Raw genomic sequence first — 23,173 nt, 5'->3', positions numbered from 1 at the left:
ATTACTTACCAAATTCCCTACCATCTTTCATAACTTTTGATATGATTTTTAACAACAGTATATTATACACTTATATAATGTAATAAATAAAATGTTAGACTAATTAAGTTCATTTTTTTTATTTTCAATCTGTCCCACCTAGGAATTCAAAATTTTATATAAGGCCCTCTGCAAAAAAATTGAGTTTGACACCTCTGATATAAGTAAAATGAACATATTTCTACTCGAGTTCTTTTGATAACTAATTAAGTGTGAAATCATTAATATTATTTTAGCATTTAACAATCATATACGAATATAATCGATAATTATTTGAAATGAAATTTCAGTGTTAACGCATTGAACCCTCCCTATTGTATGGACTCTCTCCCCTAAATTCGGTCCTGTTTCCCATGCTACACTAAAAAACTTTCTGTTGAAAATATTTCAGAAACTTTCGTGATATCTACTTTAAACTTCAAAACAAACGAATGCATTCAAAAATAAAACTTCGATATGAATACAAATAACAAAACGTTACGAAGCGAGCTAACCAAAAAAAAATTAAAGATAAAAACTTCTCACTTATTTCTCCTATTCACAGATTCAATGATGAACAGCTATACGATGCTGACACCGTTTTTATTAGTAAAGCCAGATAAATTTCATAATCTAATTGTTGTCGTAACGCGGATGATATCCAGCAGCGCTCCATGGGACTTTTTAGTTTTTTTGTAGTACATTCCATCCAAAGCAAAAACAATATGGTGCTGCAGGATAGTTCTACCTAAAATAAATGTATACTGTCACTAATAACTCAACCACAGAATATAAATAAATGATTTTGTTTAGGAGCCCAATTTAATAATAGAAATGACTTTTTAAAATTACACTTATATACAAAATAGATAATAAAAAATGATTCATATAATTAATCAAACGTATTGATATTCATAATTAGTTATATCATTGATCTGGTAAAAATATTTGGCTAAATTTATTGATATCAACAAAGCATTCGATACGTAGAATAAATTTTTCGAAAACATTAATATAATGTTGAGAACAATGACAAAAAAATGGTACCCCTCAAGGTTCTGTTATAAGTACGAATAATTTCTAATTACCAATCGGCCAAAGATTAAATGTAGATGCATTAATGGTATACATGAGGAGAGAGAAAGAGATTCGTTGGTTAAAGTTTGGTAGGATAAGGAGGATTTTTGAAAGGAAGAGGGTTTGTGGGAGTATGCCCTAATTCAGGAATAGCTCCTCTGCAGGGCTGAGGTATTCATGAGGAGTAAATAACAAGATACTGTAGCAATGAAAAAAAAACAGATTTTAACTTTCCACTATCCAAAACGAAATGTTTATTATAATAAAGAAACCTTGTGTATAGCCACCCCATTTAACATATTATGAGAAAAAATGGAATATATACCTTACATGACGTTCATATTCGACCAGAATCTAAAGAGTTAATATTAAAGGTAGAGAGAGGGAGCGAGGTATGGGATCAAGCTCAACAGATCCCGAACTGCTTATAGGTAGAGAAATAACATCTCTACTCTATTGGGATTGGATTAATATGATATCGAAGTTTCGACTGGTAGAAACGGCAGGAAGAAGAAGAAAGAAGTTTTGATTTTAATAGCCAGTAGAGAAGTAGAGAGTAGTAAACTAATACCATTTCTCTCTCTTCCAATTGTACCATTTCTTATACATGATCACTATATATTTAATATTAACTCTAGATCAGAAACTGAGCTGAAATGACTATAGAAAAATATTGATATTATGTTTTCAGGAATGTATACATCTGAGAATACTTTCTAACCAAAACTACATACTATAGTTAAATAGAAACCTTATACGCTTGCAACTCGATTATGATTTTATTGTTTATGCTTCAACCAAAAGTTATATTTAAAAAAAAACTGTACAATTTACAACAACGCCCTGCATATAATATCAGGAGCATATCGAATGTCACTGATGGAAAGTCTTTATTCATAATTAGGGAAACTATCTCTATACACCAGAAAAAAGTGTTGGCTTGAACGTTATCTGTACTAGATAGTAAAGAACATTAAAGTACTTGAAGATTTATAGTCGAAATCGATAATATTGTTGAACAAGTATTAAACTATTACGACAAATCTTTAGATCGAATTTTCTTAAGAAAATTCCAAACTAATCATTAACACTACTTAGTATCCTAAATTCGTTGATAAAAAAACAAGTCCAAGACACAACTCTTTAAATATAATAAATAAAAAATATATATTTGTATACCGCAAAAACTATTCTGAGTAATCACAGATTCTCTCAGTTCATTACCATCGAAATAAAAAAGCTATTTCAAATACAGGAAACTTGAATGAATGTCAAATCTTTGTGGTTTCTCCCTTCATTGGAATTTTGGGTTGGCGTCTGCATGTGAAATTCTAAAGGGTCTTTCACTCCTTCTTTACCATTATATCCAAAACAGAGAATTATTTGGTCACCACTGAGTTCTTCATTGTGTTAATCCACATCAACAATGCGTGCAATTTAATTTAGGCTTCCTCAAAGTTTCGCGATTCTTGAGTATAATTTCCTTATCAATACATGGGATATATCGTCGAGTGTTGTCATGCCCAAATTAATTTTTTTTGCAATTTTCTGGATAGATTTCCATTTGTCCAATTTTTAGAACCGCTAAATAATACTTTGAAGAAAGTGTCTTTACTTTTAATTCCTCACAACTAGAGATTTGCGGTCAATTTAAAATATATACCGTAACATACTGAAAACTCGTAAAATCCACAAAGACGTAGGATTAAAACTAAACAATTACAAGACTGAATAGAACTGGAACGACAGGAGAGTATTGAGCAATGGAATACGGCACGTGTCTGGCAGAAAGTCCCTGTCAAGTTCAAACATGTTTTTTGTCTTGCCCTTGGTCGGATTAAAGGAATGATGGACCAAAACGTAACGGACCAGAGTGGCTCTACTTAATGTTTAAAGAAGCTCCAAGAACAGAACTAATCGGGTGATTTCTGCGTATCTTGAGGATTTGAACAAGTGATTTATTCAAATTAAATTAAATTTAAAAAATTAAAAAAAAAAATGGGGAGAATTGTATTCTATGGATAGCAGAATTTGATTCGAAGCACCTCTCGTCGCTTACAATTTTTCATTTGAAAAGAAAACACTAGTTTTACCATGTAATCAGTTGGTAAACTATCTTATAACGAATCCGAAAAATATGAACACGTCATGATTTACTGACTGGTTCATTATCACAGAGCTGAAACTACTGAAACTATAATTCTGAATTCTGAATAATCACTGAAGCTTCAAAATTCACATTAGATTTGTGTTGCAAGATTTTTTTAAAACAACGAAGCAAAGTGAAGAAACGAATGTGACAATTCCAATTATCACTTTTTATATGTCATTTCAACAATTTTGAAATTTGTTAATGTTTTTATAAAACGCATTAGCTGTCGGTACAAATTAATCATTGATAACACCACAAGGTCAAATTGCAATTTGCTTTATAACCCTTTTCAAAACCGATTTATACTTAATATAATTTTCGACGCCGTAATGGATTTTCCTGAGGAAATAATACTGTTCTCGGACTTTGACTTCCTCTTTAATTCCATTATTAGACAAAATTTACATCCACACTTTCCATTAATTTTATGATTATCGATAAAATTCTTTCAGTGGACTTACTGAACTCAACTACTATTGAGAAACTGGAAAACTGCTGTGTTCATAAATCCAAGAATTTTGTTAAAATATATAGCAAACATTTGACATGATTAAAATAGATGCAGGATATTAGTAGATCGTGAATTAAAGCATATATGTATATGAGAAAGAAATCTTGCACTAGAAGTGATTCTAAACCTTCCATCTCTCCACATAGTACTGGAAAACGTGACAGAAAAAATATCACATAGAATATTCATTGGAAAATAAAGTAGATAGGAGCAAAACAAATTATTGGGACAACTTACAAAGGCTGAGACAGGCAAAGGCTCTCCTGGGAAATTATAACTAGAGAAGATTTGCTGAATGTAAGAACCTAAGGCCCATTCCGCACCAAGCCAGTCTAGTCCATTCGCATCCAGTCAAGTCGGACGCTTTTGAATTGGAAATATTAACTTACCATTCCAACAAAGAGAATGTGTAAACCTGGTTTCATATTAAGCGCATCCCGTCAAGTCCCAACGCGTCAAGACTTGCCAAGACTTATTGCGACTTAGCCAGTCTAAAATGTTAAGAATCAATCAGTCGTCACAGTTGCACGGAGAAAATGGATATAGAAGCACTAATTGTATTAGTGCAAGCGAAAGAAGTAATATACGATACTAAACACCCAAAACACAGAGATCGGGATTTTATTGCTGCTGCATGGAGAAGCATAGCTATAGAATTGAACATAACTGGTAAGTAACTAGGTTTTCATTGCTGTATATTTTCGTGAAAAAGAGAAACAGATTTGTCTACAAAACATCCCGACATTTCTCTTTTTGCCACGGTACAGAACCTTCTGGTGACATGAAATACTCCGTTAATTGCTCTCGGATCTGCATTGCCTTTGTATTGCTCTGTGGATCCTTGTAGGTCTTAAGGATTGAAGTTGAAGATCGATTGAATTTTGTTTCAAAAACTCGGTTTCCAGAATCTTGTCACTTTCCTTTTGAACTTGTCGGATAAAATTGTGTAATACGCAAGCACTTTCAATTGAGTTTTCCGTTAATTGTACATCAGTTTCTATAGCTTTTTAAAATATGCCAAATTTTTGTGTTAATATGCCAAAGGCATGGGATGAACCCAACAGAAATTTCGTCTTTTCTTTATCTTCCTTCTTCTGTATAATTGGAGTAAAATTATGGCTTGCAGAAGAGTATCCATCTTGTCACAAATTCTTCACAACATTGACTGACTCAAACTCAACAAGCGACATATTCAGTGCGAAGACAAATTTTGACCTGACTTGACTGAACAAAACTTGACTAGACGCGAATGGACTGGACTGGCTTGGTGCGGAATGACCTAAGTAAAAACAATCTACGAATACTAACAGTAATAGAGTGATATCGGGGCGCTGTCGTCTCAATAGACACCTGAAGACGCTTGACTTAGCAGATTATGCGGCGTGCAGATTTTGTTGCACAGAGGACGAAAGGAATGGGTTTAACAGATCAGCTGTAAATAGTAACCTAACCAAAGTTAAATGTACTTTGTTCATTTTTGATTACCTAGAAGAAGGGAGAACGATAACTGGCTAATCTTATGCTGATTGGCTGATGCGTTTTGATGCCGAAAAAAAGAGAAAAATAGAGAGAAAAGTTCTGTCCCTCCTTGAAAATAAGCCTACCAATTCCTCCACTGTGTTGTAGAAAAATTAGTCGATCTTCATCACAATTATTGCCTCATCCGCTTTAATTACATGACCTGGCTACCTAACTACATTATGTTGCCATATTTAAAAAAATGATAATCGATTACAGACAGTTGAATATGTGATAGTAGAGACAAACTTACAAAAAAGATATGTCAGAATGTAGGTCTCATTAATTTTGGTTATATCATGACATTATTTAACGGAAAAATTAATTTGGATACTTTGAAACATTTTATATTTATTTCTTAAAAGTTTGTTCACTTTTAATTGGATGATATATGCCCTACTTCTAGTACGACCAAGTTTTTCAGCTTTTCGGAACAGGAAACTCATATATCTCAAATATCTTCGAAATTCCCCACAGTGTTACAATATGAACCAAAATTTTTCGAAGATGAATTGAGAGTAGTACGCAAGCTACTGCCACCTAGACTTAGAATCTCGGACTTGGTTGATCAGTAGTTCAGTTGTTCTACTATGTTCGATTTTTAATGATAGAGAGGTTTGTATTTGATTGCTAAAGAAGTTAGTTTAGTCTAGGGAACTTCTTCAATCGATAAAAGAAGGGTTGTCTTGGAACTCAACCTATTTGATAAATTAGAAAATGCGTATATAATAACAAAGCAATGGTTACATTCATTCCATAAAAAAATCTTCAATTTCATCTTATTTGATATTGATTTTTTGATTTTTGTTTCATCTAAATGAGATACTTTTTATCCACCGATGATAACAATTGTATATTTTTAGAAATATAAATAATCATATTGTTCATTGCATTACCCAATTCAATTTACAAATATCGAAACATTCAACCCCACTTCAAACAATTTTCAATACATTTACATGTATATCACTTTCGTAAAGTAGCCATAATGAGAACATCTAATTGGCCTTTGTTTGTAGAAATGAAGTACAAAAAATTCTATTTAGAGGGAACTTGAAATGTCTCTACGGATGTAATTCTAAAAGCAATACATTCCTGTTTCAATCTATTTTTAATTTGTGAAACACGAGCTTTGTGTTTCATTTGTTAGAAAAGAAAGAAAATGTATTACAGATTATTTAACGTATTGTTAGTGAACGATTTACTCAGACAAATTTGGAGGAAAAAGTCTATTTGTGTTGATGAGAAAAATAATGGTTATTTCAACAATTTCACCTATCGTCGAATTCTGAAAACTTGATCGATTTATTATGATGGTTAACGAAAAAAAAAACAATATTTGGTCTTTTATTATTTCTTTGAACCTTTAATGAAGGAATCTGTGAAATTTCAAAATTTAATGGAATGAACATTTTTTTGTACATAAATAAAAACACCATAACACCTTTGGCAGTTTACAAAAACAATAACCATTGTAATTATTGGTGTAAAAGTTCAAGAAACATTTCAACACCGCACTGAAAACAGATTCTTCGGTGTTTACTCATACCATTCAAACCTGTACATCTTCTGCTTCCTCTTTATGGCCCCAGAACCACTGAATTGTTCAGTCAATCATCTCATCCGTAGCTATTGCTTTCAACAGCTTTAAGTATATGACCTGAATTTATTCACATGAAATTGGTTAAATACTGTTATACCCACCCAGAAAGAATGAAGCAGGTTATGATACCCATATGAACGTTTTATCTTTGATCATGTTAACATAAACAATATTTTGGTAAGAGATCTGTTTACGAAAGCCGAAAGTACAGATATTGTTAGTTCAAACGATAAAATGTGTGAAATTTGCCTCGGTGTAAGCTGAAGAAGGTGAAAAACACGCAAAAAAGCGTACCAAGAAGCATTAAGTAGCTTGAAGCAACTTGAGGCAGCATTTGAGCTGATGCAGTGAACGGCAAGACTGAGAATTGAGAAGTATCGTATTCAGCTAAGAATCGCGATTATGTTTAGGGGCGCTTGATAACTGTAGGGGTAAGATGCATTTATAAGGTGGTTAGAACAATCCAAAATTTCCGATATGGGTGAAAAATTTTTTAACCTTAATCCTGATACATTTGTTAATTTTTTATAAGTAAAGAAACGTGGGAATGGTTCAGTAATATGCAGCTAAAGTTCTGTGGTTATGGAAAACAGTAAAGAAAATTGAAAAAAGTGTAAAAAATAGTATCTTATGATTTTGAACCAGTACAATAAAACCAAATTTAAAAAATTGGTATTGATGCTAAACGAGGATATTTGCTAGTATTTTTTTGGAGATTTTGAGTACTTAATTGCATGTCAAATTTTTTTAAAAAAGACTTTAGGTATTTAACGAGAGAAGTACGTTACATTTATACACGTGAGTCGGGAGGAGCGCACCAAACTCTAGGAGTGTATTATACACGTGAAATAATGTAAAAAAACTCATATGCTCTTATCCAATTTTAATTTGGTTTCAAGTTTTCAAGTTTCGAGGCTCAAAGGCATTTGATAATTCTGACGTTTTCATGAACTGTCAGTGTACAGTGAACAGTAACTGAACGTTTAATTTCGAATTTATGTGATTGTTAGTGTTGCAAAATGCCAGATACTTATTCCAATTTAGAATGTGCAAATATGGCACCTACAACAAGAGGATTACGCCAACCATATGGAGTTTTGTCGGTGGATAAATAATCATCGTGTTGTATCGAGTATACTCTTTACGGATGAAGCTACATTTACCCGTGATGGCATTAATAATACTCGTAATTATCATATATGGATGGTCGGACGAAAATCCCCACGCAACAGTCGAAAGCAATTTTCAACATCGGTTTTCGGTAAACGTATGGTGTGGTATGGTTGAAAGTTATTTAATTGGCCCTTCCATTTTGGAGAATCGTCTCAGAGGAGACAACTATCTAAATTTCTTAGAAAATGAATTACAAGGCCTGCTAGAGGATGTTCCTGTAAATATTAAAATGCAGACTCACACCACTAGATTTTTGTTTATGAGGCTGGATGAGAAATGAAGTCTACAAAATTAAACGGGACACACGGCATCCCGACACACTAATTAGACGAATTGAGAATACTGCAGCCCATATTAAAGAAGAAAGAAATGAATCAATTGGGAGAGCAACAAACGCTCTTCGTAGACGAAGCAGAAAATGTTTAGAAGTCAATGGCGGTATTTTTGAAAATTTATTGAAAGAACGCTATGATTAAGAGAATTTTTATGTGATAATTTGTTTATTTGTTAATATGCTATAACTTGAAAACAAATGAATATCGGATAAGAACATATGAGTTTTCTTACATTATCTTCACGTATATAATATACCCTATATACCTGTATACCCTAGAATACCCTGTATATATTAATGGCAATTGGCATCTTAGTTTAACTTCCTGCAAAACATATAATGGTTTGTTATATACTTTTTACAAAGAAGCTCAAGAAGTTCTTTATGAAATATTCCGTTATTGTAGAGGTTATGAGGTTTTTCGAAATAACCTTCTGGTAAGTTTTGATCCCAGGATTTAAACACGTAGGCCCAATTATTTGCCAATTGCCCCAAAAACAATCTTTGACGAAAAAGGAGTTGATTTACCGATGGCTTATGATGTACCTGAATTATTGGAAAAGGCGCTGCCGTTATTGCAACTGAATGTAATTGAAAGTGATTTTAATCAATTCAGTGGAATTAGTGGGATCTCACCATTTAGTACAACAAATAGAATTACGAAGAATATGATGAACACTCCTATTTTTTAATTAGACAACTGCATTTTAATATCATATCCAGAATCGCTGGTTTCAAGCTACTGCCGTAGACACCAACGTGATATTGGGTGTACTGTTTGAAATCGTGTGCACAAGAAGTAATAGTTTGGGTGCTGTTGGTTAGGGAACACAATCGACACTAGTGTTTAGTAAGGGCAGTAAATAGACGTTTGATTATTGTCCTACAAATGATCTTACTAATTCCCGTCCAGGAGTCAATTGATATAGAATAGATCAAAAATGGTATGAAAACCGGAAAGTGAGTTTTTATCATCATTTGACAATAAAATACTGTATGTTTATATATTCTGTACTCGGATAGGTAAACTTTTGCTATTGTTCAAAAGATGCTTGTGGTTTTTAGTTATTTATCATACTGCAGGAGTTATTCCGTTTTTTAATATCTTATTATCATTCGGAATGTGTTTTTATTAAACTCTTTGTTCCACTGTGCACCATACAAAATAAATCAATCATTGTGAAGTATGGGGATTTAGCAGGACAATATATTACACTCATTCTCCAAATCCATATTTCACCTAACTAATTATTTAGCCAATCGATAGTTTTTTATGTAGAATGAACAGGGCAGTCAGCATATTGGAAAAAAATTAGTCAATCGATTATATAAAGAAGTATCGTCAAAAAATATTTTTTAAATAGTTTTTAACTGTAGACTGCTGATTTAACTTTCCTTCAATAAAGAAAGATTCGATGACTTTTAGCTCTTATGACATGGCACATTAAACATTCTTTTTTTTGAAATGCGGTCTACTTGTAAAAATCTTTTGATCAAATGCTAAGCAATACATTTCTTCATTGCAATATACTTTTCACTGAACAAAACAATAACCATCTTTTGATTTTTCCCTGGTTCCATAATACCGAATTAAATAAATGTAAACAGATGAATATTTTTATGGACTTTATTTTTTCCACGGCAACTTGTATGTGTAATGAACTTTAAAATCATACTTAACTGATGAAGTTATAAAATGAAGAACAAAAACATAAATATGTTTGAAAACACCACCATAACATTTAACGCAATGCCCTTAGAGAGGGTGGATAAATTCAAATATCTGGGAATCTGGGAATCTGGCTCCTTGAGGACTGGACATTAGACAAAGAAATAAAATGTCGCATTGAAAAAGCCAGACCGGTATCCTTGAGGTTTCAAAGAGATCTTAATCTACGACTGAGAATCGTGAAGTGGTACGTTTGGTCGGGGCTTCTCTACGGATTGGAAGGCTGGATATTGAAGACGCCGGCGATTAACTAGTAGGAGGCTTCCGAGATGTGGCTGCACCGTAGAATCCTTAAGATGCCTTGGACGGCTAGATCGAAAAATGAAGAAATTCTGAGACGCATCGGCAAACAACGTGAATTATTTGAATTGATTAAGAAGAGAAAAACGTCAAACTTAGGGTACATTATGCGAAACAACAAATATCAATGTTTGCACCTACTGATCGAAGGCAAAATTGAAGGAAAGAGAGAGATCGGAAGGAAGAAAATATCTTGGCTGCGAAACATCAGGCAGTGGGCAGTAATACACTATATACAATCCTTAAAACACACCGCAAGAAATAGAGAAGCGATAGAAAGTGTTATAGCGAACATCCATTAGTGGATATGCATTGAAAGAACTTTGACATAGAGATCTAAATACTCAATAACTTGGTTATCGAAACGCGCGTCAGACAGTGTAATTGTGAGTGTTGGTGTAGAGGTGGTGTAAACAATGTATTCAGTATGAATATCGCCAACGGTTTCAGAAAATCCAACTTATCCAACTTAATTGATAAAAAAACTTATATCAATAAATGTTTATAGTACTTACCACAGAGAAGAATAGGTTTTTGAAAGGCACACTCAATTTTACAAAAAATTATACTACTACTAGTAGCAAGCAGGGCTGTACTAGTTGATAACTAACTCTGTATATTTTAAGCAATGCATTATTGAAAATTAATAAGATAATAGAATTGTAAAGTTTGACTCAGTGCCGAACAATATGGAAGAGTTTAAAAAGTTTTAATTAAGTTTCACTGTAGAGAGCTCTTGGTAAATGAAACTATATCCAATTATTTGATATAATGAAACTACGTAAACTGCTCCAGGCATTCTGGATATGACAATAATGAGGTTTGTTTATTGCAGAAGAAAGATTATTAAATGGTTTAAGGAACCGTGTACTAGTGAATGGAAAGAAGTTTATACATTCGTAAAAAATTGATTTTTATAAAAATATCAAATATTTATTTAAAAAATATTATATGAAAATATATAATTATGTTGTTCTATCGAAAATCACTTATGTTACTAAGTATATATTTGAAAATTGTTCAATAATCCCTCATATTTAAAATTTTCTATACAAATATAAAGGAAACTGTTAAATATGGAGAAAAAGAATTTTGCCTGTTAAGATGAACCTGTATGATGCTGAACATCCGGGACAGTAATTTATTGTAACTAATCAAGCTAATTTTCACTCATTGTCATAGTATCCTGAATAAATATACAGAGTGAGTTTTATGTATGGAACGTCTCAATTATCTCGGAAACGGCTTGTACGATTTTTATAAATTTACATGGTATTTACATTGATGTCAGATCTTACCTTTTACCCGAAAAGTAATGAACTTTGTTATTTCACAAATCACGCTGTATATTTTTCTGTTTTCGAAATCCTTAAAAAATACTTATTATTTTCCATCTAATGTTCTCTATATCTAAATGCTATAATTTCGGAGCTATAGCTACATTTGCGTTATCTCAGCCGAAGTTGAAATAATACATTTAGGTGATTATGACTGCAACAAAAAAATTTTACGTTTTAATAAATTATTATTGTTGAAGTTCATTGAAAGTCACAATGGATCGTTTATCTGAAAAAGAACGAATTGATAATCTAATGATATTAGGATATGGTGATAGGCGTAGAAGTTAATGAGGAACGTTCAATATCTTCAATAATTTATATCGTAACCGAAACACCAACAACCAAACATAACAAGATCTACTGTCAGTAAATTAGTAAAAAAGTTTAACTGGTTCAGTAAAAGATTTTTCTAAATCAGGGCGCAGAAAAATTAAATCAACTGAAAACAAATATTTAGATGTTTGTGTCCTGTTAGAAGACGATCCACACTTGAGTCCTAGACAAATATCCCGAGAACTTGATATTTCGCAAACGCATACGTGATAATAAATTTCATCCATACAAAGTAACGTTGGTTCAAGAGGTGTCAGATGACGATTTTGATAGACGTGAATAGTTTGCAGACCTAACGATGGAAAAATTGCAATCAAAATGATCCAATTTTTTTAAGTAATGCTATGTTTTGTGATGAGGTCACTATTTATATCAATTGAAATATGAATCGGCGTAATTGTAGATATTGGTCACGTAACAAACCCCGTCGGATGCGTGAATCCCACACCCTATATCTCGAAAAACTGAATGTATAGGCTGGAATAATAGGCGACAAAATAATTGATCCCTTTTTCATTGAAGATAACTGAAATGGTCCGACGTATTTAGATTTATTGTAAAATAGTTCTATACCTGAGTTGACTTGGATATTTACAAATCCAAATAAGTATTTTTAATTACATTTAAAAAAACTTACTAACACTAAACCTTGTTATTTGTAGTAGCACATAAATTATTGAATAATATTCACATTAAACGAGTTTATTCAATCGGAGCCATCCAAATGTACGATATTTATTGTAACTTTGGTGGAGATACTGTAAATGTAGCTTCAACTCCGAAATTATGGCATTTAGTTATAAAGAAAATTGAATGAAAAATAATCAGCATTTCTAAAAACACAAAATATATGATAACGTACACAATGATCGCAATTGTACGCGCTCTTGACGTCGAAGTTAACCGCTGATAGTAATTAAACGTTAAAAACATAACCTCATTTTTCTAGTTGTCGTTTGTAGTTGCAGATACCCTGAAAAATAACTTCTCTAAGTAAAAGACTGATAGAATTTCTACATGCTCATGAGTGTTTATATAACAAACAGTCGTCTGGATACAAGAAAAGTTGATTATATAAAACCAGATTCATTCTTCTATGTTAAAAAAATTCGTTCATTTTAAAATATGTTGTAGTAAAGTAACTTTAGATATCTCTATTCAAATTGAAGGGTCTCACCCACCAACGTCCTGTTATATGACGTTCGGTATATATTTCTGTACACATTTTATACAGTAAAGTAAGTATATAATAAATTATAAATAATTCAGAATCGTTGATCCCGGTTCAAATTTCTTTGTTATACATGCACTTTTAGGATTATGTTTACGGGCCAACCAGCGTTATGCTCGCGTTCATTCTCTGCAGCTTTAAATTTGAAGTGTATTCTTAACATTTATGAACGTCTAGAGCGCGTTATGTCTCGTTCATTCTGTACACAGCTTTACTTAGGCCTCCTCCAAAAGACTGAAGGAATTCGGAAATGAGATGTATAGATTTCTGGATCAGAATCTTACATCAAATTAACAAATCCAAGCAAGGATTATTTATTAAATGGAAATATAATTTTTTCGAAATTGACAATAATGCCGATTGTTCGATAGAAAGCAGTGACATCGCTTTTTAGTGTCTAGGCACTGAAGTCACAGAGTTTTCATCCGCTTCATTTTCCCCAGCAGTTGATTACACGTCATTCAGCTTACAATCTCTAAGCTTTAAGAACAATTTGAACTATTCTCTCACCGTTAATATAAATGAATGAAAATAAATGATATTTGCATGCCAATGTTTAGAAAATAGTCTCCCCCTTAGTGACAAAGTATGACTTTAGGGCCTTTAAGGCCTTGATACATGAATAACTATTATTAAACAAATATGTCCTTGTATGTATAATGAATTCTAGTTATACATCTGGATCACGTTGAAACGTTTTATCGCTACTAAAACATCGTCAACATCACTAATGCTTAATTTGTTATTCTAATACCATTATAAATTCATGATAAGCCCGCTTTTTAATGAGATCGATAATTAGCTTCTATCCTTCTTGATTAATAATGTAAATTAATTACTACAAATGCAAATGTGATAATTTCACTTAAACGGTAATTCTGGTCATGAGCACAACCCCAATGAAAAACAAGAAATAAAATCGATAACGCAGTTACTATCTACTATTATATAGATCATTTTTATCAGACTGTTTCCAGTTTTATGCTTTCCTTTTCTTGGGGTCTGATTCTACTTGTTCTCTTCACCTTAACTTCGATCGTCCACACCTTAGAGTCGTCCCACCTTCTACAAATTAAAAGTCATTTTCCTTAATATTACATAGACGACACTCCTAATTTCCCAAACACATAAAGGTCCGTTTGTTATACAGATGAGTCAAAGACCACAATTGGGAACCAAAACAATAGTTTTATCAAAAATCTAGTAGACAGAAGAGCTGTAGACTAGTTTCTGAACGGCTGGGAACCTCCGATATGTGACACCGAAAGCTAAGGCTTAACGTTGGGTTGATTACTGACCACTGCAATATTCTCAAGGTCTAAGATGTGAAGGTGTAGAGGAAACTCTACTCTGAGCTTTGATCAATGGAGCTCCTCTTCGGGCTATTTGAGAATACATTTTGGGAAGGACTGTAGGAATTACATCGAAAGGAGACATATATATGTAAGCTTCTCCACTTAGCATACGGAATAGGTGTCAATAATCTGAACCCAAATCCATGAATTTTTTCGGGCACAATGAGTGAATTGCTGAGCGCCGGGTCTAACCTGAATCCAAGTCCATTCAGCTTTGTATTTAATGATATCCAATCAGTTGTTCTTCTATGAGTTTTGGTGTTTTGTGTCCATTGAGACTTTTAAGCATGCTTTGAACTATCATTGTGCCAAGTTTTAGAAAAACAGGCCAAAGCCTTTCCTCTTATGGTACTCTTGGACTTTTAAGGGTTAGTTTTGAGGGTTCGGAGAGGGAATTTGTGTTTTCGAGTCCATTGAGACTTTTAATCAGCGTGTTTTGGACTTGAACTCACATAAAAAATGGGCTTAATCCAAAACTATTTCGATTAAAATAAATCATTCATATGAGGCTCATTCAAATGAAGTAAAATACCTTCGATAGCTCAATGGTTTGTGAACGTGATTAACAATCCTGTTGTTGGTGGATCAAATCTCATTGCAAATATCAACTTTATACAAAAGCGATTCTTGGTAAAATTGTTCCTATGGATGATTTATTCAATATTTTTATATGCCAACACTACTTACAATTTAAGAAAGGAATATTTATTGTACGTGCTTCTTAATGTTCCATTGTTTGATACTATTACTTTTAGACCATTTAACCGTCTCAAACTATACTATTTATTTATTCATATTGTTTCGCTTGATGAACGTTCTAAAACGAAACAACTCTTGCTTACATTTCCTCTTTAGAAAACACAAACAGTGTCTAGAAATTTTCATTTGTGTTATGCTTTAAAAGAAATGTTGGACCAATCTTTTTTCATAACTTTACGTTTGGAATGTAAATCTAACATAATTAAAATTCATAGCAAAGTATAAAGCTTTCTTTTAAACGAAAATACACATTTTTGTCTACGAATTTATTTTTGCTTGCTTCCGTAATATAATTGGAACGTATTCAGTTAATGCAACATTATTATGATATAGACCGTCATTATAATTTGCATTTTCTATTTGAAATTTTTTAAAAGTCTGTAGAAAATATTGTCTTCTTTATAAAAGCACTGGGCCTGGTATACACGCCATAGTTCCAGTGTTTTAAAAGCCTTCAAAAACATAAATCCATAATATCGTGTTGCAAAATAAGGAAGTGTCTTTTGGACAAAATAGTTGAGGATAATGGTTTATCTGTCTGTAGATAATATACGAATTAAATAAAAATTGTCTGCACAATGACTACCAGGAATATTACCAGATGTACACAAACAAACTCGAAAAACTAAATGCAGATAAGTAACAATGGATGACTAACGGATGCAAAATTATGATGTGAAAAGCAAAATAAAGGGGAAGGAGTGTAAAAATCTAGGGCTCACCACGAGCCATAAAATTAAACAAATTTCTTATTTCTTAGACACTTTGGTGTGTTTATATTTATACATGTTCTTGATTTTAGGCCTCTTCTGTTTGAAAATTATTTTTTTTATAATTTTTAGAAATAGATAAAAATTGACGTTTCGAATTTTCTTTGAGTCTTTATCAAAATATGATATTGACACTTACAATTTGCGTATTTATATTGATCAATTTATAAAAGCTATAGAACTCACATTTATAACTACATATTTCAAGTATGGAAATGAAATATACAAACATAAAAAATACAAACATGAAATATACAAACAAATTGATGGTTGTGCTATGGGGGCTTCCATTTCAAGTGTTATAGCACAATTGGTAATGGAAGATCTTGAGGAAACTGTCCTAAGCAAACTAGATATAAATATTCCATTCTTTTTACCGATATGTAGATGATTGCATTACTGCCGTACCAAAGAATCAAGTTAAAAATATGAATAAAAAATTCGATTCTTATCAAAAAAACTTCAATTCACAACCGAGGTCAAGCAATCAGAATTATACCAAGGCTAACAGTCTCCCTCCCCGAATAAATAAGAAGGTAGCTGAAGTTACCGTAAAGCATTACAATTTGGTAATTTTATCTACTTTGTTATCAAGTGAAGGAGCCACAGGAATGTTTTTATGAGTAAAAACTAGGTTATTGAAAATGTTGTTCGAACAGGCGCATGGCGATATTATAAAATCCAATTGTTCTTAATGTTTACAATCACGCGCATAATTCTTTTTCGTAATCTTCCTCGCGTTAAAAGTATTGAGTTACTAAGGGATAAACTCTGATGATTCCCTAGCTATCAACCAATTTTGACTTCTTAGAAATTTGTGAGGTCTGGAGCGCGTCATTCCATTTTCTGACGTTTGTTTTTCGGATCGTATTCAAAAATGGGGATCATTTTGCAACGAATTCAAATAGTGATGACACCAGTATATCATCTGTCGACTCTGATCTTGATAATACCTTAGAAGTAACATTTATATATAGATAGAGCCAGGTTAGGAAGCTTGTTCAAGTGGGCTTGAGCTGCTGCTATACAAAGAGAAGGTTTACGAATCTCTATAACGTCGATGTTTCGTGTGGTGGAAACGGCAAAGGAGGAGAATAACAAGTTTTGATTATAATAACGAGTAGAAAGAAAAAGAGAGTGGTAAACCGGCGCGACGCTTTCAATAGTACAATTCCATTTACTTAAACATTAATTCCATAAAAAGTACATCGTTGCATGAAATTAATTGACTTATTTTAAGAATGCACTTAAAATAAGGTTTCACAAAAATGACTACGCAAAACCAGATGAGTCAAATTCATACCTAAACGTTTAGCGCATATCCACCTGTCGTCTTTTCAAGTATTTTGTAAACTGGATATAATCAAATTATTCGTATGAGTCTTACATTTTATGAGATATTTGGCTAGCAAAATATATTATTTAAAAAATAATCTCTGTTAACGCACGTTTAAGATGAATAGAATCCATATTTCATTAAAATTAATTCAAAAGTTTCGATTTGCTTCACAATTAATTGATAGCACCTCATTTCACAGTAATTGTGAAAGATATAGTGATATATTTGCGGAGATTTATTTAAATTTATAATACCTAAATTACTTGATATACTGTATAAAAAATATAAGCTCCTTAAGTAAAGTTTGTGATAATAATCCCGCTCACGTTCTAGGTAGAATTTCATTTAAACATTAGTAGCCACTGTGTGTAGATTTAAAAATGGTAATCTTTTTATTGGACAAAGAATAATTACTTATGCAACAAAGTGAGTAAAGTTTTCACGAGTTGGACGATTTCCTACGAGTGAAAAAAAAGTTACTTTACTCACGAGATTCATATAAAATTTTTTCTATGCACATAGACTTAAAAACATTCGAAACAACTTTATCAATTTTTATTTTGTAATAGTAATATTAAAAGTACAGCTGTGAACATTATTAATTTGAACTGAAGAAGAAGTTACATTACTATTGGTACTTGAATTGGCAACATATAACGAGTTTAAAGAAATAACATCGTCTATTGTTGTATTAGTACTTATTGGATTGTTGGTAGGATCGTCAACATTTATAATGTGGCTTGAAGTCGAACTAGTTGTTCGGTTTAAAATTTTCACTGCGGAATCCATTTTGTTTTTTATTGAGTCGTCTACGTAACCCTCCGCAATTGTGTTGGATTTCCACCCACCGTGCTTCTTCAGTTGAATTATATCACCACCGGAATCCTAGTGATATCTCTACAGAAACATATTTTAACGTTACAATTTTATGTAAAGTAAAATGTTACCGAAATAGTTAACTCATGATGATAACTTATTGATATCTAGTTTCCTTACATTATTGTTTAAAAGGGTTGATCAGAACTAATTAAATTAGAATATAAAATCTTAGTTTTCTATAACATTTATATTTCCTATGTAGATGTGGAATGTATGATAGATAAAAATTCTTGATTAAAAAATATAGCAAATTATCATACAAATACTTATCGAAATTGAAATAAAGTTAACAAAACGTGAGTCATAAAAAAGTCTCTCAACTTAATGTCCTCGGAACGCTAAAATATCATTTCAACCATTTAGAAGTATACGTTTCGTATTTGACGGGATTACGAACCGTGTAACAACCGTAAAATTCTGAACTTTATTACTATGTTTCTTAGATGGAATATATTGGTAATAATATAAAACGAATTCGAATATGAGTTTATACACTATATCCCATCGATCATCGTAAAACTGTCTTATATAATTTACTTCATATCAATTTAGTCTTCTTGTCGTCAGGACATATAACAATTGTGACACTTTTTGTATGAGAATCTGGGCCCAAATAATAATTAGCAATCCTCGAGCCCCGGACGGATAAGCTTCAAACGTCTTGATTGATCTGTACGACTGTTTTTTGTTGCAAACATTCAATGTACCTAATACGAGGTCTGGCTATTGAAAAGCGAGACTGCGCTCCTAGAGGGTGCTTTAGACGGGTGGCGTAAAAAACGAGTAATGCGTTGGGGAACTAGATATCTTGTCTATGCACGTCCCAAAACACGTTTCGCTCATTATTATAGTATCTGTGTAGTAGTGGTTTGAAACGAACTAGTGACGGAAACCATGTGTTACGAAAAACAGGAGCAACGTATCAATCTCAAGTTTCTGTCTGAGAGCTATGAATTGCTGCAAGATGAGCAGCGCCCAGGTCGCCTATACGAGTAATTACACATGACAAAAGTCCTGACTCCTGACCAAAAGCTCTTGCGTCAACGGGTCTGCTCAGATTTCCTTGAAAAGTTGGAAAAAGATCTGCTTTGAAAGGGACCCGATTTGAGTCGATGGAAGCGGTAAAGCAACAAACGGCAGAGCTCCTAAAGGCGCTCGCCAAAGAAGACTTTCAGCACTGCTTCGATCAAAGGAAAAAACGTATGGAAAGGTGTGTGGCGGGGGTAGGGGAGTATATTGAAGGGGAACATTCGAATGCAGAATAATTTTTATAATAAAACCTTTTTCGTAACCGGTCTCGTTATTCAATAGCCAGACCTCGAATATACGAGGTATTTAGTCCTTTTCGATCTAGTGAACTCCTAGCGAGTATTTTGTAGTATTTGCAGGGTTTATCAATTAGAAACATATTTAGATAGTTTATGTTTAAATTGAAAACTTAGTTACAACGAAGAAATCGTTCTAGGATATTAATCAAACTATTGAGCTAGTAATTCAGATAAAGAAGAAAAATTAAGTCAGATATTGGTAACCTTATAGATGTTTTATACCACTTTATCAAAAAACTATTCTTCTTTTCGTGTTCTCGACATTATCAAGAAACTTCTAGACTTTTTTTCCTGCTCGACAAACATCATTCAACTATTGAGTTTCAATATATAATACGGAAAAGCTTTAAAAAGTACTGTTCAAATTTCAAATTATATACGATAACGTTAGACTAAGCTCCCGTGGAGCTGAAAAGGATTTATCACCATCAAAACTAAGGAACGAAAATTGCAAAAAATAGAATAGAATAGAGGTCAATCTATCCCAAGGAGGCTGAACAGATGGAGCTCCGAAACCACAGGACGATGGACCCACACGGTAGGAGCGTGACGGACTAGGCAGAAAGGAAGTATGGTCATGTAAACTATTACCTGACGAAATTCTTGTTGGGATTTGGGCTTGTCTGGTTTTCTGGTGCTTTCTGAAGATCGCACTTTCTTGTGCAAAGTGGTTCAGCATCGGGGTGATCTCGCACAACGGGGGAGAGGAGTCATACCTGAGGCAATAATCGGGAAAATGATCTAGAGGAAGGCGGTATGGGATGATGTAATTGTCATGTTGGAATTAAACATCTTTTCTTATGATGTTTTTTTAACTTTGACATCAAAACATAATCAATAGATTTCGAATTCTACAACATAGTCGAAAAGACTGTTTCTGCTTTCATCGGAAGAAATCCATTATTGCGATCGTAGTTTTCTTTCTGAGGTAAAATGGTGTACCAGAGTTTCATCTACTGTGAGAATCGTTGGGTAAATTCGTCTTTGTTTATCTAAAAGAGTTTTCTCCATATAAGTATTAAAACTAATCTGACTACTAAACATCTGGAAAGTGAAAGTGTTGGCAACTTTTAAAAAGTTACTCGTACACTAGTACAAAGAAGAAATCGTAGTTGTTCTTAAGAAACGAAAAATTGTTTTTGAATCAATTTTTTTATGGAATCTTATTACGGTCTTAAAACTGCTCGATAATATTTTTTTTAATAATTATAACCTATAAATGAATCGTCAATACATTTGTCGCCTAAAAGTGCTAGTGCTTATTTCTTGAAACCTTTTTTGCCAATTAAAAAAAACGCTTTATATTAGTTCATTATTCCAATTGTCAAACTTACTTCATCTTTGAATAATCTTACTTTTAGGTTTGTGAGCGTCGAGGTAATGGCTAAGGCCTTAAATGGCTTGATAAAGTAATTTTATATGATAACTATTTTCTCAAGCAATAATTATGATTCTTATGCATTACAGGTAGAGTTGGTAGCCCTCAATTTATGGCTCCTGAGGTTGTAGAAAGACGACAATATGGAAAACCTGTTGATATATGGGCAGCTGGAGTGCTTTTACACGTCCTGTTATCGGGAACTCTGCCATTTCATGGCAGCGGAAGAAGATTACATGATGCAATATGCAGAGGGAAACTTCATGTAAGTAATTTAAAACTACATTGGTTTTTTGTATTGGAATGCATTAGGAGAGTTATTGTTATTATTGTTACTAAATAACGAAATTTTCGGTGCTACAAAAGAAGTGTGCAAATGCAAACCGATCGCTATTATCATGATACTCTCGCAAATCAGCATAGCCGTGGCGTCAATTTGCAATCTTATATAATAATAAAATCATTTATTAGACGTTTATATATATTATTATTAGGAAACTTTGCAGTAATTGATGAGTCTATTTTGGATACTGTGAAGTCTATAAATATATTCAAGATATTAAGGAATCAAAGTTATTGATCCTAAATTTAAAACACTGTTTACATTGACCATAAATAAAGATCGCAATCGTTTCGTCATGTCTCGTTAATGAAACTGTTAATGAACCCAAATAAAGTCCTAGATCTTTCATCTGTGACAACTTTTCAATTGAGTGATTTCCATTAAAGTATTGGTACTTAAATGTGCATTGCTTTCTAATGAAATTCGTCGTATAGTATTTATTCAAATTAAAAGAAAGAATATTTTTTTACCAAAGCAGCATTTAGATATACCGTTGATGTAAATATTAAGTAAAAAAGGTTTCAAGTAGGATCCTTGAGGTACCCCCGAAGTTATAGCTGAAAGGTGATATATAGTTACCTGTATCTACTGTCTGGGATATATTATTTATTAAAGATTTGAATCATCGCAGTAGATCCATTTGTAGCGACTGCAAGTTCATACAACATAATATAATGATCAATTTTATCAAAGACCCTACTAACATCTACTTGAATAAGTATATTCATATATTCTCACAAATATTTGCTATAATAATATTTGAATCACATGTATAAAGTTTAACTTTGTTGTAATAATGCTAATTTTTCTAACTTTAGACAATAGAAAATGGTAAACTTCGAAATATTAAAATGGGAGATAACCAGCGATCGAGTTGTGGAAGATTTTGGAATTTCGGACACATCTAACAAAACCACCCCCGCACAGTTTATCGTTTATTACAAGATAGGTGTACAAAAGTCTCTTCTAACCATTGATCATTCTATGATTCTATAGTAATATGACTTTTTTATAGACGTCGAACCTAGCATTCAATGCAACCTGAATTTCGTACCACATGTAATATAGTGATACAGGTTGACTCTGTTAAAGCAAATCATCAGATCGTCTTCATGTGTCCAATGAAGACGTCTGCAAAAATCCACTTTACGAGCTGGTAAGGAACTTAAATTTCTTCGACATTTTACTTTGCGCCGGCGTTTGCGTATGAAACAAAACATATTTCAATTACTCCAAGCTTTGCATGAGATGATAAAGAACGACATGTTGAGATTTGTGAGTTTTTTATCCAAATCCAGATAGTTGAACTTTTTGTATCATGTGTAATGTTGGGTGACGATGCAACTTTCTATCGAGGTGGGAAAGTTAACCGCCACATTGAGAATATGATAGACCGTGTAAACAAGGAACGGTCTTACTGGAGCTGATGATTTGCTTTACATTACCGTACTATTTTTGATTTTTATTCTGACGGTTTGTAGAAAGCACTAAGTTTTAGAACATTTGTTAAAATTAAGAAGTGTATTAGATCAATTATCGATTCAATCACTCAAGAAATGCTAGCTAATATGAGGAACCTCTAAAGACATATGTAGTGCATCTAATTGACTCCATATTAAACACTTGTCAATGATATTTAAACAACATAATTAGTAACCCTTCAATATAGAAGTGAGCTCTCACCCCTGATCATTAGTTTTTGA

At 32.7% G+C, this 23,173-nt stretch overlaps 1 protein-coding gene across 5 annotated transcripts in view; it reads left to right on the top strand.

The window, feature by feature from the left end:
* Nucleotides 1-23,173, top strand: part of LOC130891862 (peripheral plasma membrane protein CASK) — a 378,618-nt gene that overhangs the window by 40,948 nt on the left and 314,497 nt on the right. For all 5 annotated transcript variants that reach the window (XM_057796917.1, XM_057796915.1, XM_057796916.1 and 2 more), the window contains one exon: nucleotides 21,217-21,392. In XM_057796917.1, the coding sequence (XP_057652900.1) occupies nucleotides 21,217-21,392 (176 nt within the window). The remainder of the gene's footprint in view (nucleotides 1-21,216; nucleotides 21,393-23,173) is intronic.

This window comes from Diorhabda carinulata, chromosome 3, assembly GCF_026250575.1.
Source record: "Diorhabda carinulata isolate Delta chromosome 3, icDioCari1.1, whole genome shotgun sequence".
In the NCBI taxonomy this organism is placed as follows: domain Eukaryota; kingdom Metazoa; phylum Arthropoda; class Insecta; order Coleoptera; family Chrysomelidae; genus Diorhabda; species Diorhabda carinulata.
The sequence above is the reverse complement of the archived record's forward strand: the minus strand, read 5'-3'. Positions and strand labels throughout refer to the sequence as shown.